The sequence below is a fragment of the Centropristis striata genome, chromosome 23, assembly GCF_030273125.1.
Source record: "Centropristis striata isolate RG_2023a ecotype Rhode Island chromosome 23, C.striata_1.0, whole genome shotgun sequence".
In the NCBI taxonomy this organism is placed as follows: domain Eukaryota; kingdom Metazoa; phylum Chordata; class Actinopteri; order Perciformes; family Serranidae; genus Centropristis; species Centropristis striata.
This window is the reverse complement of record NC_081539.1, coordinates 21,377,395-21,395,658: the sequence shown is the minus strand read 5'-3', so window position 1 is coordinate 21,395,658 and position 18,264 is coordinate 21,377,395. Positions and strand designations below refer to the sequence as shown.

At 39.2% G+C, this 18,264-nt stretch overlaps 1 protein-coding gene across 1 annotated transcript in view; it reads left to right on the top strand.

The window, feature by feature from the left end:
* Window positions 1-18,264, top strand: part of ctnnd2a (catenin (cadherin-associated protein), delta 2a) — a 272,893-nt gene that overhangs the window by 182,933 nt on the left and 71,696 nt on the right. The window contains 1 exon segment of the mRNA XM_059326789.1: window positions 10,910-11,123. Coding sequence (XP_059182772.1) covers window positions 10,910-11,123 — 214 coding nt within the window.

Genomic DNA, 18,264 nt, shown 5'->3' with positions numbered 1-18,264 from the left:
GTGCACAGTGTGCAAACACAGAGAAAGCAGGGTGCTGAAAAGCTCAATATTAAAACTGGAAGAAGAATTTAAAAAAAAACCTGAAAAATTAATATTAACTGTCTGTAAATGCAGGCAATTAGACACAAAGACTAATAGTCATTCACACCAACCCACTTACCCACCTACACAAACGAAGACACACACATATGCAGATACAAAAAAAAATGTAATCATGCTCACATACAAAAGCATCACACTCCCACCCCCTCATCTGCATGGCCCTGAAAGAAACCTAAGTGTTCGTGTCTTTTGTAATGGGTGTAATTATTGCCTGAATGGAGGTGTCCAACAATGGAGAAAATAGCAACTGTGTATTGACAGTGGGTGCTTTGGTCTGCCTTCATCAGTCTGTTTGATTGTTTCGTTCAGGACCCAAGGCGCTGCTAAACACTATTTACACAAATTAAATCTGGAAGAGATATCAGCCAGCCAAAACTGACGCTTCGCATCCCATCAAATAAAAGCAGGCTTTCGCTCGCATACATGTGTACTATGCAATGATAAAATGCAGCATGTGGACTATGATGCAAAGTGTGCCCTCAACCGTATTTCTTAAATAGTTTTTAATGAAAAACAGATAATCTCTAAGCCAGATATGGAATATTTGTTTGGGTTAAAGATGCTTTTGTTGGAATGAAGCAAGATATTATGTTTTTATGAGAATAATGAGTTTGTTTTGTTATGATGAAAAATAATATCAATTACTTTAAAGCCCTGTTAGCCATGGAACAAAGCAGTGAACCCCTAGCTGTTATCAATAGTGTTTACTTTAGTATTTTCTCCATTATAATAGGGCAACTCTTCACAGAGATTAACATTTACATTATTGATGTCACATTTGAGAGTGAAAACAATTCTTCTGCTTCTTCCCCTTAATCTCTGAAGTGTTTAAAACTCAACAGTGCCTTTTTATCCTATTACGTTTGATCAACTCAAGAAGCCCTAACAAGGATGTGTGTATGTACTGTAGAGCCATCCTATTTATAATAGAGCACATCCTGGAACATCTTGACTCTCACTGACGACTTTTCCTCAGATCTTCTTTATATCTTGCAGTATTCATTAATTACAGTCAAAAGTTCCAGAACTAAATAAACATGCCATGGTCTTTATAAGAGAGTCTTTGAATTGTAGTTGTTCTACTCTTTATATATCTTTAACTTGCGGGGTAAATTTAATTAAAAATGTCCCTTTTGTTCAGTGAAAGTCTTGAGTATCTTAATGGAGTTTCAAGGTTGTGACATAAGGGTTATTTTTCCTTTTCATTAGGTTTTGAAAAGTAAGTGTCTGTAGGACTGTCTTTGTTCCATTACAAAGGCTACAAAACATGCAGGGAGATTTAGGTTTGAAAATATCAATCACATAAAAATGGTTGACTTTAACTCTCTTCACTACCAGCAGGCAAATTATGTTGTATTCATCCTGAGAGGCAGAGATAACTTAGAGACCTTTTCCTTTACTTCACTGACCTGATCTTTGGCTGGTATTTTTCAAAGAAGTAGTGGGACTTCACTTGATGGAGTTCTGTGATAATTCAATGATCTTTTTTTTCTTTTCCATATTTATACCCATCAACTTCTCAGTCCTGGGCCTTTATTATACAATTTAATGTAGAAAGACATTCTGTTGATTAAACCTGCAAGATTACAAAAACAAATGACAAATTCCTTCTGGTGATTGATTATTTTAGATCAATGTTGTTTTTATTGTTTTCTTGACATAAAGTGTGCATCCAATTATATTTAACATAGCTCCTTTGGCAAATCCTAGTATCTTATATCACTTTCCATGATGGCTGTCAGGACATTATGTATAACTTAGCTTAACCCAGGGATCATTCCAACCAGCTGATAGGAAAGGAAGGGAAGAGTATCAATAAAATTAATAGTATAGTAATAGTATTCAGGGTTTTTTTTATAAATATGGTTATTTTGATAAGTGATTAAAATGGATTTATTACTTTTGAGTGCAGAGCAGAGTATTAATTTGACAGATATAGAAGGGATGTCACAGAGGCTTCGAGCAACTATTAGTTCTCAAATATCACTGTGTGTGTGTGTGTGTGTGTGTGTGTGTGTGTGTGTGTGTGTGTGTGTGTTCAAATCTGTTAGCCTGCCTGTTTTAAAAATAACCTTCGACAGCAGTAGTTGAATATGCATGTCATTGGCAAATAACGTGACAGTTTTATTACCCAGGGATTCATATCAAAGCAGATGTCACAGAAGATTATATAATAAAGGGACAGTTAATGCATTTAGATTTTTTTACCCCCCAAAACTTGGCAGACAGCACAGATGATGTTTTCTTAAAGGGGAAGGAGATCCTCTGTGTCTGTGAATGTTTTTCCGTCATGTAATATGTCCTGCAGCGCCTCTGCTTCTCCTTCTTTAAGTTTCACAGGTGTGTCATGATTTGTTTAGAAAATATTTTAGTTCATATAGGTAGTCTTTAAAAATGGAGGCAAAACACAGCTTTTGATGGTTATTTGTATATATTTGTATTCATTATTCATCCATCAATAGCTGGGATCGCCTCCAGCCATCCGCCCCCAGATAACCGATGGATGGATTTATCCATCAGTGCTCTCATTCCAAAACCAGATGCTGTTTAAAAGTTTGACAGCAACTCTTACAAAATAATAATTACCACAAATCAAATCAAATGATGGTCATTTTGAAAGTATGGCTGGTAATTTAAGCCATTACTTGACAATGCAAAATTAGATATGTGACAACACTGTATAATTTCAGGATCACCTGAAGATTTTCTTTCTCTTCTAATTGGATATCAAGCAATAAGCTGTGGTTTCCTGTGCTTTTAAAGCTGCTAATATAACTTAACCCTCTGTGTATGTAGTTTATTACCTTCATAAAATGACAGTAACAGACCAATTAAAACTTATACATCAGTTTTAATAATCCAATAAAAAAAGATATTTGCAGTTGAATAAGCATATAGGCAAATTTTCAATAAATGCTGAAATGTGAGATGGGCTATCTCATTTAACATACATTATGGATTTGGATGGCTGCTATTTGTTATGAGCCTTCATCTAAAGACTTTTCTTTTATTTTCAGTCAGCCAGACAGACACAGATGGCAGGGGACACACTGAGCAGCTAAATACAGCCACAACATGGCTGCTACTCGCCGCTAAAGAGATACTCTGCAGGGGCAAAGAGAGGGGAGAGACAAAAACAGAGAGAGAGAGAGAGAGAGAAAGAGAGTGAGAGAGAGGTGATTGGCAAAGAAAGGGGGCAAAAAGGAAAAAAAGAAAATGTTGTTTTCTGTTATCTTGGATCAGGTAATTACAATGCAGTCTGTTCTTTTTTTAAAGTATGGAGAAAGATGATTAAGCAGCAATTTTTCTCTGGAGGTTTTTTTTTTTCATTTTTTCATAGAGGTGTGTATTTGACTTCACATGTATTTGGACAAGATGTGACTGTATGTGAGAATATGTGAGTTCATGTAAGGTCATGTATTTATGTTTTGTGCCTTCACTCTGTGTGTGTGTGTGTGTGTGTGTGTGTGTGTGTGCTTGTGTGTGTATGCGTAGCAGGGCAGATGGAGGTCTGGCCTCAACTCAGATTACAGTTGACCACAGAAGCAGCTGGCAAATTCATCTTCAGCATCATTTATAGCTGCTCTAGACACACACACACACACACACACACACGCACACACACACACACACACACACACCGACACACACGCGCACACACACACACACACACACACACACTTAGATGCACACTGGCTGACTGTTACCTGTATTTCACACACACACACACACACACACATGGTACATACTCCCAAGCCCATTCACATGTAAGCTCATGCATCCCCTTTAGGCACACACACACACACACACACACACACACACACTGTCAGACTAAAGTTCAGTCACATCAGTAATTCATTTTGTGTAGCAGCCTTGTCGATATCCATTTATCCAACAGAGCGGTTGAAGGGAGAAGGACGTGCCCCCCTGACTCTGTGTCACACCCACCCCCCTCTCTCTTACACATATCCATTTTGTTTAGTTCACACTTTGTCTGCCTCTCCCACTTTATTTTATTATCACTTACCGTAATTTCTCCTCCTCCCACCGTTTTATATGAATTCTTTTCTATTGTTATTACAGCAGATCAGATAGATACTAGATTATACAGTATAGTATAAATACAGAGATCTTGGATCTGATTCTGCACAGTTATAGTTATAGTATGTTGTCAGTTTTTACAGTTTGTTGTTAGAGACAACCAATGAGGGAAAGTTAATGTGATAAAAATAAAACTTGTTTTACATTTAGCAAACTGCAAGCTGTGAATATCCGTTCAGCCGACATCAACATGAAAGATGAGAAAGACACAGTGAATGATCCATAGCAAATACTGTAATAATACTGCATGCTTCTGTCCCTCTTTACACACTGAATACCGTATATACAATTTTCCACTCTGATCACTGTGGAAAATTCTGTCAGAGTGTTAAATCCAAACATCAATTCTCACCACTGGCAACAATATGCTGAGTAGTTCATCAATGACTTTAATTAAAAATGCTCTGCCTTTTTCTCTTTTTTTGACATAAATTGGCATTTTGCAGGAAAAGAAAAGCCTCTTCCACCAATGTTTTTTTTTTTTTGTCGCTTAAGCAAAACTGTTGTTAATCCCTTGCCTCGTTGTTGAACTGCCCTCCAGGTAACCTTTAGAGAATGTGCCTGGTTTGTTCTCTTTGGTTCAGTGATGTAGAGCGCTCAGAGTTTGTGGATGGTTTGTAAATGACTAATCCATCGTATTCCTCTGCATAATTTCCTGTCACTCTTCATAATCTGGTGTCAAAAACACCCTTTGAAATGGGTCTATATTTGAATTATTGGTCATGCAGTGGTGGAGTGTAACTGAGTACATTTACTCAAGTATTGTACTTAAGTACAATTTTGAGCTGCCAGCTTTAGTTCAAGGTCAGGTCAAGATTAACATGAAAAAATAACGCATGTACAAGTATTTTAAGTATTTAAAATGATTCCTACCTGGACAACAGTAAAATGCTGGTTGCATAAATGCATCTAAAAGAATGATTCAATAATAGATTTGTAATATATATATATATATATATATATATATATATATATATATATATATAGAGATATATACAATCTAAATGGCGCCATTCTGCATAAAGAGTACCTTTACTTTTGATAGTTTTAGTACATTTTGATGCTGATACTTTTTTTATGTGTTTTGAATGCAGGATACTTGTAGTGGAGTAATTTCACAGTGTGGTGTTAGTATTTTACTTAAGTAGGGGATCTGAATACTTTTTCCACCACTGGTCATGCATTATTATGAAACTACTGGGGACCACCACACCGGGATTATGCAACACTCTCTCTACCCCCTGCTGTGAAGAGTGAACATTTTTGTTTTCTCTGTGCTGTACTCTCTAAACAACAGAGTAGAGCCTCTAGTGTGTCTGTCAAGGTAGATTTTCACAGTTTTGAATCTTACTGTTGATACTGCTGCAAAATTAGCTGTGTCCCGGCCTCAGAATAATATTAGGTAGCCAAAGGTTAATGCCATGTTTGGCCCAGTTTAGAAGGCTCTGGAGGGAAATGTTAGCCGAGGGCCAAGAACTCAATTAGCCAGCGGTTGAAAGGCTCTAAAATGCAGTTAGCCCCAGGCTAAGTGTCAGGTAAAAACAAAAGCCCTTGCATGTGTGAGTGTGCACATGCATGAAAGGCACGACACATCTTTACTCTGTTTCGTCGCTTACAACATGCAAGCTGTAAACTGTCTGTGGCGTGCTGCTGATTAGTGTTGACGTTCCATATGTGGTGACTCAAACGCACTTGTTAAGCTTCACATGCCACCAACCCAGGTATGTGTAACCCGCGTGTCCCACTGCCAGCTTCTTCGCCGGCAGCACCTCTGATTCCCACAATCCCAGCTGTCACCACTGCTAACTGTTACCACGGCAATGCTGTCGCTATGGGTTACCAATAGCCGTGGCCGCCGCGGAACAGCAGGAGACAAAGACAAATCAATCTGCGCTTCTAATCTTCTTTACATGGAATAGAGGAACGGGCGCAGAGGTATTGGCAAGCCTTGTAGGTAGCTCAGAGGCAATACAAAGTAATAGCACTATGGCTTTTATGGAATAACAGATTAACTGTGACACAAACATAAAGAGGAGAGGAGAGGAGAGGGGAGAGGAGCGAAGATCAGTACAGGAGAAGGGGAAGGGTGCAGGGGGAGGAGGAGAGGTGAGGACTGGAGGGCACAAGACGGGCAGCAAATCAGGTTGAGAAAATTGTGTGGCCAATGGAGCAAGGTTAGTTTGCCATTCATTGCATCCCTTAATCCATTTTAATTGAATAGATAAGCAAAGTCATTTTGCTCGATAAACTCCTGCTGTGTCATCAAACACCTCCATCCTCTCCCTGCCCTCCATCACTTTCTTATGCTTTTTTCCTCTCTTTTCACTCCTTTCACAGTCATTCTCTCTCCCCACCTGGCCCACATTTATCATTTGTATGTTTTCACGATGAATAAATCAAAGTTAACCTGCACTTGTAAACACTCATTGTGATGTGGGCTTTTTTCTTCTTTTTCTCTTTTTTTCTTGGCTTACTCATGCCAGATGTGTGAGGTTCCCAGAGGAGACAAAACAATGAGTGCCAGGGATAATCACAGGAAAAGGCTCGGTAGTCTATTTATTGCACTTTACTGTTCCTGTCAACATGTCTGTATGGTACACTCCACCCATCTGGTGCTTCACGATTAAACAGACACTAGGAATTATTTTCTAGGACTTAATGTCCCAGGTCTGGGGGAAAACATGCACAAAAAATGAGCGAGCATTTCAAGGAGCCTGATTACGCAGTTAACTGTGAAAAACTTTTTTCCGAGTTATCTGGATGAGTAGCTCTGCCTGTTGCAATACTCCAGAGATTCAGTAAAAGTGGAAGCGTGAAAGACAGGCTTTCTGCTTCTCTCTCTCTCTCTCTCTCTCTCTCTCTCTCTCTCTCTCTCTCTCTCTCTCTCTCTCTCTCTGTCTCTCTCTCTCTCTCTCTCTCTCTCTCTCTCTCTCTCTCTCTCTCTCTGTCTCTCTCTCTCTCTCTCTCTCTCCCTCTCTTTCTCAAAGACACACACACACACACACACTAGTTGCTCTATCCATGTTCGTGTTAGTCTCCTGGTGATCACAGCAGCCTGTTTCTGGTGATTAGTACTACACCCCTGTCGATTGGACCAAACACGGCTTGCTGTAAGCTCTTGGCCCCCTAAGGCCGATGGAGATCCCTGCAGTGGAGAAGCGATGTGGGAGGGTTTAAAAAGCACCAGCATAGGGAGGAGGCAATATGTGTTGCACCGTGGTGGGAAGGCATTATGTGTAACACCATAGGGGGAAGGCATAATTTGTAACACCAGAGTGCCCTCATTGTGATCCCCACTGGGCTAACAGCCCTGGCTGCCTTGTCTCACAGAATCAGAATATAATCATAAATCTGCACTGATTGGCTTGTTCGTTTCTCTCTCGTTGTGTGTATTTACAAGTGCCTGTTTTGGCAGGGATATACCTTTAAAACAAGTCTTAAGGTGTGTTAAGAACTACTGTTGTGCTAACTAACCAGGAAAGGCAGCTAAGGCTAACATTAGGGCTAACGTGGTTTTCCAAGCCCTCTCCTTTTTTGTTCTATCCCTCCAGTATTAGCATGAAGTCACAGAACTCTAGGTGTCCATAGACGGCTACAATAATCTCAATGCTGATAGGCTTTCACGACACAGAGTCATGCAATTTTCCGCTCAAGTTAAAACATTTTAACTCACATGGCCGTGTATTCCCAGGCGTATTGATCTCATTGACTTTATATGCACTTCGGCAGAGAAAGAAAATGTGCTTTGTGTTTGGTCTGACACACTTTGAGAGTAGAAGGGTGATATAGAGGGGTGTAGTGGATGCTTTCATAAAATAATAATGAAAGTATGCATATAGCTTGGTGAGTTTGCCATTGGGGTGTTGGCATCTTTCTTGACAGCCCTCTTGACCATAAGAACTATAAGTATTTCTCCAATATTTTGATAAGGTTTCTATATCTACTGTTATACTTAGGATGTCAGCTAGTATTTAGCAGAGTTGCAATTCCAGTTAGGATGCTGTGTAAAATGTGAATAAGATAGAATGCTTTTAATTTGCTGATCCTCTGTGACGTATATTCAGCAGGAAACAGCAAAGACAATATATCATATATTCCGACTGATGTTTTTTTTTTTGTAGATATGCCCTCTGAATTCTGAATTTGATGCACTTTTTTTTATTATCATTTTACACAGCGCCCCAATTGGGGTTGTAGTTTTAACCTGCAACATACAGTTTATAGCCTAGAAATCACACTTAATTGACATTTCATTTCATTTTTTTTATTATTATTCATATTTGAAAAACTGAACAAATCTGAGATGCAGATGTCTGGAACTTTACTACCTGTACTAATGGAAACCTTTTCTGATTACAAATCCACAGTGTATCATGATCCTTTGTTACAATAACAAAGTAAAATGTTATGAACTGTAATTTTACCTACTAATCAATATTATCTGGACTGTCATTGAAAATGTTGTTGGTATATGTTCAGTGAGGATCACATAATGCCATAAAAGCAGTAAAAGTTGTTTTTGTAGACATGTGACAAAACTTATTTTTCCATTTTATGTTGTTATATAGCTGTGTATTCATAGTTATGCATTTTTAAGTTTAACAGGGATTTGTGGATCTATGGATACCAAAAGATTAAGTTAATTATATTTGAAGATGCAAAATTAGTGAGTGCATTATGTATTATTTTTGTTTTCTTAAACTTAAAAAGTTACCAGCATGTTCTTGAATTCAATTTTAAAGTTCTGAGTAGAGAACACAAACATGTTTTTGATTTTTATAATGGTTTCAGATATAGTTTCTCATCATTTTTAGTTTAAATTTTAAACTTTTCCTTTCCATCAGACATGTGCAGCTTTATTCATAACGCATATGAAAAATAGTACATTATTATAAAGCAATTGAACCCAGCTGCCTATTTTAAGAAGCGGTTGTGCCTCTGACCCAATTTCCTTTTCAGTTAGCAGAAGCCAAAAGTGTCAGTAGTAATGTGTATATGTGTCGTCATGTGAGGAAACGGAAACTAGACAAGTGAAAAAGCTAAATGCAGGCAGGAGGGACACAAATACACCTACAGACATAATGTGTACTGAAAATGGAGGAAGAAACAAACATGTACAAATGGGAAATGTTGAAGAGCAGGATGGGAGACAGATAGTTCAGCAGACACAGGCAGAAAAATATTGCATTATGTTTTGTTAGATGATAAACAAAGCTGGTGTCAAAGCTCTTTTCCTTCCCTCGTCAGTGTAATTAAGTGTCTCTTTGTGAATGCACAGTTATTAGCTGTGTCATAGTATCTTTAATTAGTACACACCGGGTTGTTAATCTGATTGGCAGTACTGACAGAAACTGTAGACCACTCACACACACACACACACACACACACCTATACTGTACACACACAAGGTAGATATCCATCCGTATAGACAACTGCTGACCACCATACATTTTCTGGTGGCAGGTTTTAATAAAAGAGGCTTTGTTAAGGTTTTGCATGAGTGTAATGTGTGAGGTATCCCTAAGAGCCTTCTAGGCCTACAGAGAAGGCCAAACATATGGCCATCATGAATGTTATTTTTAATCACTTTGATGTAATAATTATTCTCTTCAAATGCTAATTTTCATTTTTCATTTTCATTCTTTTTCTATCAAGTTTGCTTTAGAAATCCTGAAACCATGAAAATAGAGTTGTCCAATCATATACTACTAGAGTTGCAGGACAAACTATATATCAAAACGTGCGGCTTGATCGGGTTTGGTGTGCTATTACTTTTCTCTACGGAATAAAAAATTTCGTGACATAAGTCGCAAAAAACTGCCCAAAACTTTGCATTGAAGTGAATGGGACGGCCGGAAAAAAATGAGCAAAAAAGAACAATAATTGGAGATTTTCAAACATCTACTTCTGCGGCATAATTTCACCTAGAGACTCCATTTAAACGTAGACACAAGTCTTGTATCGTGTATTAATCCATGTTTCGATAGGTCATATAGTTTTTTATCAATCCCTGTTCATTGACCATGATCATTTTTGGAAAAATTCTGAGATTATAATGGGTGTGGATTGCATGGAATGTTCGTGTCAGAGTGTGTGATGTCATCGCTCAGAGTGTAGAGCGAGAGAAAAAAATCAAAAAATAAATTTAAAAACTGCACTCCAGGCCGCAAATTCTAGTCTGTCCACCTCTGGCTGCTGTCACTGTTCCTGGACATTCGACAGGGCAGTTAATTCCATAAGCCACACACACACATTTTGAGGTTGAAGGGCATAGGTTGCTGTATAAATAAATACTTGAAAAGGAATGTTTGTTGTAGGTGTGCTCCTTCTATATAATATAGTATCATAATATTAGTATTAATTGTTTGAAATCTCTGAAGAATCTCATCATAGTGTACACACACTGGCAGTAGCCCCCGTGGCCCTTTCAGAATTTCCCCAAAGGAAATTTTCTAGTTTAGCTTTGTTGTTGTCTCTAGACAGAGAAAAGGTAACCTGGCTCACTCATTGGTTAGGACTACATTACTGGGACAGAAGTCCAAGCCTCCTATGTTTGTTTAGAATGTGAGGGGTGAATTAATCACATAATATTACACCGATACAAGGTGGGTGTGGCTAAAAAACATTGCAGTAGTTTTTTCTACATTAGCTTTTAGTGTAAGCGAGCAGGGAACTTTTCCATTGATTTAGTTTCTTTGATCCTCAGATCCGCAGACAGGGAGGCATCCAGCTTCTGGTCGACCTGCTGGACCACAGGATGAGCGAGGTTCACCGCAGCGCCTGCGGAGCCCTGAGGAACCTGGTGTACGGCAAGGCCAACGATGAGAACAAAGTGGCCCTGAAGAACTGTGGGGGGATTCCTGCTTTGGTACGCCTGCTGAGGAAGACTGGGGATGTGGAAATCAGGGAGCTGGTCACAGGTACTGTAGCTGCAACAACCTTGCACCTCACCTCTTGAGTATACATACATGTCATGGTGTGGCTGCAGTTATATTCCAGCACTCTGCTTCCATTGCCTCAGGAGAGATTCTAATAGTGTGTGTGCATGTAATGCACATGTTTATGTGATAGCGTGTATAGAATTTTATATGTGGAGATGCGAGGATCGATCAGGTTGCCATATTCACACGCAATTACACCAAATCTGCAGCGTTTTGTGTACATACATACATTGCAATAATGTTTCAGACAGAGAAAGAAAAAGAGTATTTTCTTAACTTGTTTCATTTGTTTATCTGCTTTTATTTCTTATTCATGAATTTATTCGAATACTGTGTGACTGATAATAATTTAAAAGCTGAATGAGTAGGATTTTCCTAAAAAGCAATGCATGTATACACACAAAATTAATCCTTCGCAATCTTCACTTATGACCGACTAAGTGGAGGCGTCTGAAAATCCTTTATATTTATTTTTGTTTCTGGGCGTCATCCTTTGGGCATTAAATGTGTAGCTCCCTGCCTCAGTAAGCAGGATGTAAGGTTGCCAAAACATAAGCATGCTTCCAAGAGAAAGCTATGAAAATTGTGGACAAAATGCCAAAAATGCAAATATTTTGAGGCAAATGCCAAGTGGACAAAGCTAGTTTCAAAACATATGTATCTGGGGTTCACCTGATGTCTAGAACCGCGGTCAGGTTTTGTGCACTTCTGGTGCTGTTGAGCTGCGGAGGAGGGATCAACTTTAATGGACAAAGCCTACCCATTGTTTCTTTATTACTGTGATACTCAGTTATGACTCATACATCTTGAATCGTGAACCTTGAATCTTGAACATACTTTCACACACATTCCTTGCAACAAACATGCACTTTGAAATTCAATTCAAATACGCATATTCGTACTGTATTCTAGTTTGGTTTGGCCTTGACAGTGTCAGTGGTTGATTTAAGTGATTTTACTACTAAGAGAATTTATACATTTAACTTTCTGAAAGAATATTCTTCACAAAAGGTTACTATTCACCATGCAGAAACCAAGGCCGTTCATCTTTAGCTCCTTCAGATGCCAAACAATTTATCATTCCACCTGAATGGTATTTTATATTCAATCACAGTCCTCCTCAACAGACTAATAGGACTCTAAGGCATAACTTCTGGAAAGAATGCAGAGGTAGCAGCGAGGCAGCCAACATTTGTTTAAACATAATTTATCCTTAGAAGTTTTTTGTTACTTGTCCTCTCTCTTCAGCTGGTTGAGTTGTAATGCAATGTAAGCTTGGCTCTGTGTTTTTTGCGTGGGTGCCTGGATACAATCACGAAAATGTGTGTGTAGCATTTACCAGTAAGTGTGGTGGGTTTTTTTGCAATCAGTGGTCAATCTTGTTTTAACCTTGAGGGCATGAGCAGTACAAGTTAGCCAGTGCACTGGAGACACACACAAACGGCAGTGCACACGCCCACACACACAACATTATCGGCACACAGGCAAGCACACTCACATGTACAGTACTTTTTGTGGAGATGCACATTTATATCTGTGTAGGCAAAAGATGTATGGATTAAATTTTAACACCCACCTCAGCAAACAGACATTACATGAGCTGATATAATTTGATCTCCATTTCTCCTGAAATATTTTGCAATATGCCTCCCACTAGGAATTAAATATTCTACTAGAGGCCCTTTAGTGCAGTGCAGCAAACAGTTACACATGCATTGTGTCCGTGTCTGCTTAACACAGACACAGATGTTCACTCTCTCTCTCTCTCTCTCACACACACACACACACACACACACCACCTCGAGCATATATGTAATCGAAATGTGCAGCTACAGTTATTCTCCAGCATGACATTGGTTCTACAGCCTTAGGACAGGTAATAATGATGAACCAAAGTGTGTGCGAATTGTGTTTGGGCATATGTGTCACAGGATTCGGTCTCTAAAGGTTAAAATCTGTGATACTAATGAAATTCAGAAAGTAATAATGAGGCTAAAATAAGAATTTGCTATGATTTAAATGAGCTGTGAGCTGTGATAGGTGGGAAATGTGAATCCTAGCAGCTTAGCAGATGTTGCAGTGAGCACTTGGTATGATAGCATGTACATGCACAGGAGAGAGCCAATCTCTCTTCTCCTTCTCGCCTCTTTTATCTACTCACTTCTCCTACTTCCCTTTCTCCCGCACCTATATTCTTGTTTCGTTCCCTCTCTTCTTCACACATTCTTCTCTCACCTGTATCCTTAAGCACGCTAGCCTCCTCTGTGTTTCAGTGTCTTGCAGCATGTTGAGCTTGATCTTATTTATCTGCTCTTGTATCACCATTGGTTCTCTCTCTCTGCTCAGACAAAAGCCCTCTTTGTTGCACCAGGTTAGTCCTGAGATAAGAGACATGTTCACGCTCATACAAGAGGATTGGACATTCCCAAAGATAAAGTGAAATACACTCACGCACACACACAGACGTAGATTTAAACATACACACAAAACCCGCACATGCACACAAAGAATCCTGAGATAAAGTCGGTAGGGCCCCTTCATGTTCAATTTGACTTTTGACCCCATTTTTCCTCAGCAAGACGAAGCTCATCATCAAGCGAGCGCGCGCGCACACACACACACACACACACACACACACACACACACGCTCGCTCAAACATCCATTCCCAGACACATCCCCATAGGTCACTCACTCTCTGAGGAGAAGGGGACCTGGTGGATCACAACAATGACAGCCAGCAAGCCACCGAGGACTTTTGTCTCTCTCTTTGAAGACCCACAAATACTGATAACAGCCCAATGGAGAATGGTGGACAAAAAAATGGGATGTAGGAGAGTAAAGATGGACGGAGGTGGTTATATATTCCTTACATTTTCACTGCTCTGACACTGCTGTAACATGTATGATGGAGGCAGGAAGTGCAGTTTAAAAGGGAAGGACAATTAGAGAAAAAGAGGAAGAAATGTTGAGCAGAAATAGGAAGAATGGTAGGAGGGGAGCTGATCTTTAGTAAAATACAGTTGGAAGAAAGGGAATTAGGGAGAAAGAGATGGAAGAGAACGAATGGAAGGGGATGATTAGTATGAAGGGTAAAAAACTGGAAAGGAGGACTGACTAAAGAAGGATATAAGAAGGGAAAACAATAAAAAAATGTTGCTTTTTATTCCAAGTAAAATAAGCAAAAATGTATACCAATAAAAATTAGTTTTTAGCACAAAGCTATACGTGATATTGGTGGCAGTCATCAGACTTTCTGGCACCTTGAAGTATATCACCACAACACTGGATAGACTAAGAGATTATAAAACACAGCTTGGAGATGAAGTGTGCGTGTATTTGTGTGTGGTTTGTAAGCAGTTTAACGAATGAATAAATTGCACCGCAAGTCATACTGCATCATATTTTGAGCTCTGATTTGTATAAATAGTCATCCTGCACGAACACACACACACACACACACACACACACACACACTGTGAAATTCTATCTTCCCTCTCTCTTTCCCTGACTCTTCCTGTCTTTGCCCTCCTCTGTCTTGCTCTCCCCTGCTGCTGGCTGAGTGAATCAGTGCCACGCATGACTCTACACTGTTGTCTGTGTTTTCTGGTACTTAGCATTGAACTCCTCATTTCAATTGCTTTCATGCCAGTACAACTATATTTTGAAGTCTATCTTCATTTGCCTCCTGGAACACCCTGCTGCAGCTCTAATTCACCACTTGAAACCGTTGCGTAATTACTCGGTAATTCAATTAGGCATGTGTTTTAACTGTATTTTGTTACAAATAGAGACAATGAGTACAATGTGTTCAAAATGATGCTGCACTGGCCATTTACACAGTTTTAATTAAATGCATCCATTTTGCAAAGAACATGTGCACAGTTTGTTCAGATTATGTTCCATTGTGTCGGCATGTACTTAGTCTCAAATGAACTTAAGAAAATGACCAATAACTGAACACACTGAATATGTCAAGCTTAATATTTATAGGTTGAAACTGGAGGTAGCTCTGCAGTTGCCTGCAGCCAGACAAATCTGTGTGTTCATGTTTTATTTGCTCTGGCAGATGCATCTGGTTCCCCTCTCTTTTGGACAGATTTCAAGGAGGTTGAGACTTTTCACAGCTTCTTATCTAATATGGGCCGTGTTTAAGACAGTGACCGTAAAGAGCAGGGCCATTGAGGCTTTTTTTGTTTTTGAAGATCAAGGCGACCAAAAAATGTCTTTCCTATTGTTTCAAATATTTTATAAGGGTGAGAAAAAGCACCTTTTATCTTCAACAGCCACACTCATTCACAGACATATTGAGGCTACACCATCACAGCTTAGGTGTTACATGTCAAATGTTTTGGTCAGGGGTCAGCAATCTTTTTGATATTGAGTGCCATTTTTTCTTTTCTCGTTAATCAGTGTGCCATAACAACATTAATCTCTAATCTGTTGATTTATTTAGCCTATTTATTCCATCCATGTAGGCCACTGGTTCTCAACCTGAGGGTGATCAACACGTCATAGGGGGTCAGGAGGGCTTCTTGATTTTAAGGGGTGTAAATTTGAGTTGTGACCGAAAAAGTGCTGGGTAATGACTCCATCTGGTACTTTTGAAGGTAATAAAAACATATCAGAGTTAACTTAACAAATAGTTGTACTGTTTTTTACCTGCTGTGTTTACAAAGTGTATGCACAGTTCCCATTTCAGTGTACTGCTTTAAATGACATTCCCTCTTTTATGAAATGTTGCAATAGCAGCAAATGTCAAAAAGGGAGGATTAGGGGAAACGAGCAGAAATATGAGCACTATACAATAATGTTGTCTCATTATCCAAGAGGTAATTTGCCATACAGATGAGAGGGCACTTCAACATTTTCAAAAAACTCTGCGTGCCAATCGTGGCACCCGGGCCTAAGGTTGCTGACCCCGGTTCTAAGTGGTTACAGGTTTATCCAGTTGCTTCCAGAGTTTAACTGATAGGTTTCAGACTTACTCTCATTTGTTTCAGACTTATTCACATTTTAGACTGGTGATGTCAGGCTAGCTCTACAATACCAAAGAACGGGGAAATTTAGATTAAAAACTCGTCTCCAAATAAATCTAGATGTTTTTGATTGTTGTTGTTTCTTGACCTCATGGAGTGGTGGTAAAGCAGTTTCTAGCTTGTGTCATCTACTTTTACAATAATCGGTATAAGTTGGTTGGGCCACAAGAATACAATTCTAAACAATACATTTTCTGGAAGAAGGGAATAATCTTGGTGGTGAAAAGTAACTAAATGTTCATTGGTTGTACAGGCTGGAAAATGTAAGGCAGGAAAATAATGAAATAACATCTATGGTCCAAGTGCTGCTGGGCGGAAGCTCTAAATGCTTTGGTATGTAGTTTTGAAAGGCAGCTGAACAGATGAATCTGTTTGAATGTGTGGAAACTCCAAATAACAATGTTAGAGTTGCAACAATGCAATGAGTTAAAGAGCATTATAAAAAACAAAACCTTATTAGCTCCTCTGCAGTGATATGTAGCAAGAGGGCCTTGGATCTATTGCCAAATTACAATTCTCTTAGAGCTTGACCTTCATTACTAATTGGTGGCTAAATGATTTGAAAGCAAGCAAATGGCAGTTGGGGAGGTTCATCAGGGGCAGTGGTGCATACTCAAATGACATCAATAGACACAATCTTCAACTGCTGGACTCGAGAAAAAAGTGGTTGTGGTTGAGTCATAACAAATCAGCCTCCTCATTACCGCCTCTGTGTTGTCAGCTTCGTCAAAGCACTTCCCTATTCTCTGTGATTAAAGAATCTGTTTAGGTCTGGGGAAATGAGACAGGGCATACTTTTTTTTTTTTTTGGTGACCGGAAAAACCTTCCCTCAACAATTTACCCTATCTCCCTGTCGGTTCTGAAGTTTAAATATAGACGAGCTTTATTGGCTTCCTGGGTCTCAGCGTGAGGTAGATAGGACGAAGTCAAGGCTTCCGGGCCTGTCAGTCAAAGTCTGGTCGATGCAGAGGCTTTGGGTGTCAATAGGAGATGCTATCCTTACTCATGGGCTCACCTTGAGGCAGTGGACCATGGCATAACCCTGCTGCTGCAGCTGCTGCTGCCTGCTCTGAAATGCTTGTTGAGCTGAGAAACAAGTGCAGAGGAAAGTCATGTGTTCACAATGCAGGTATTTGTGCAAACACTGTTGAACTCTTAATTGTTTTTTTTTTATTATTGTTTAACAAGACATTTTGGCTTATGTCTTAAAGTGCTGGTGGTATGTCATGCATTGCATGTATGCAAATTTGAATCAGAAAAAATAATTGCCAAGTGTAAAAAATGTGGTTTTAAGATGGTGAAAATGAGCAGTTCTCTCCTCTGTCTGCTGATGGCGCTGAAACCTGATATCTGATGTCCAACTTCTCCCCTGACTTTCTGCTGCTGTCACACTGGCTCTCTGCCCCTCTCAAAATGTTCATGCCAAACAATCTAAAGAGAATAAATCTTGTGTCTCTGTTTGGGTGTTCTGAGGTGCAGAGATCTTTTTGGGACCCGTTGTCTTCCTGTTGGCATGGAGGTCCTAATGACCACCCGTAGACAATAATGGTTTATTTTTAGGTTCATGAAATACTCCAGAATTAGCACGTATGTAGGATATTAATTCAGACATTGTCTTCTCCTGTCGATATGAAGGCTGACAGAAGTTAATGATTTGCTTCAGCAAATGTTATCAGTAAACTATCAACGTTAGCCACCGTTGGTAGATACTTATATGGTGTTGGGGCGGAGTTAAGCTAAGGAAGAAACTGAACACAAAAATTGAGAAAAACTGTCTGTTTTCAGCTATTTTCTTTTACCTTGACAAATAATGAGAAAATGTGGGTACAGAAGAGACTGACACTTTTCTGCATATACAAGCTGATAGTAACAAGCCAACTTAGTGAAATTTCACTGCTGCATTTTTTTACTACAAAATTCTTGCCTTTATGTTTTTTAAAGGCCTGAATCTCTGCTCCGTTTAGACGTCCAAATCACCATGTCTCCACTACTCTTATAGTATTTGTCAAAGTAATTTTAATTTCAGCCAAAGCTCTTTCAGAAAAGCTTGAGGACGGAGCTCCATCACAGTCATTACAGTGA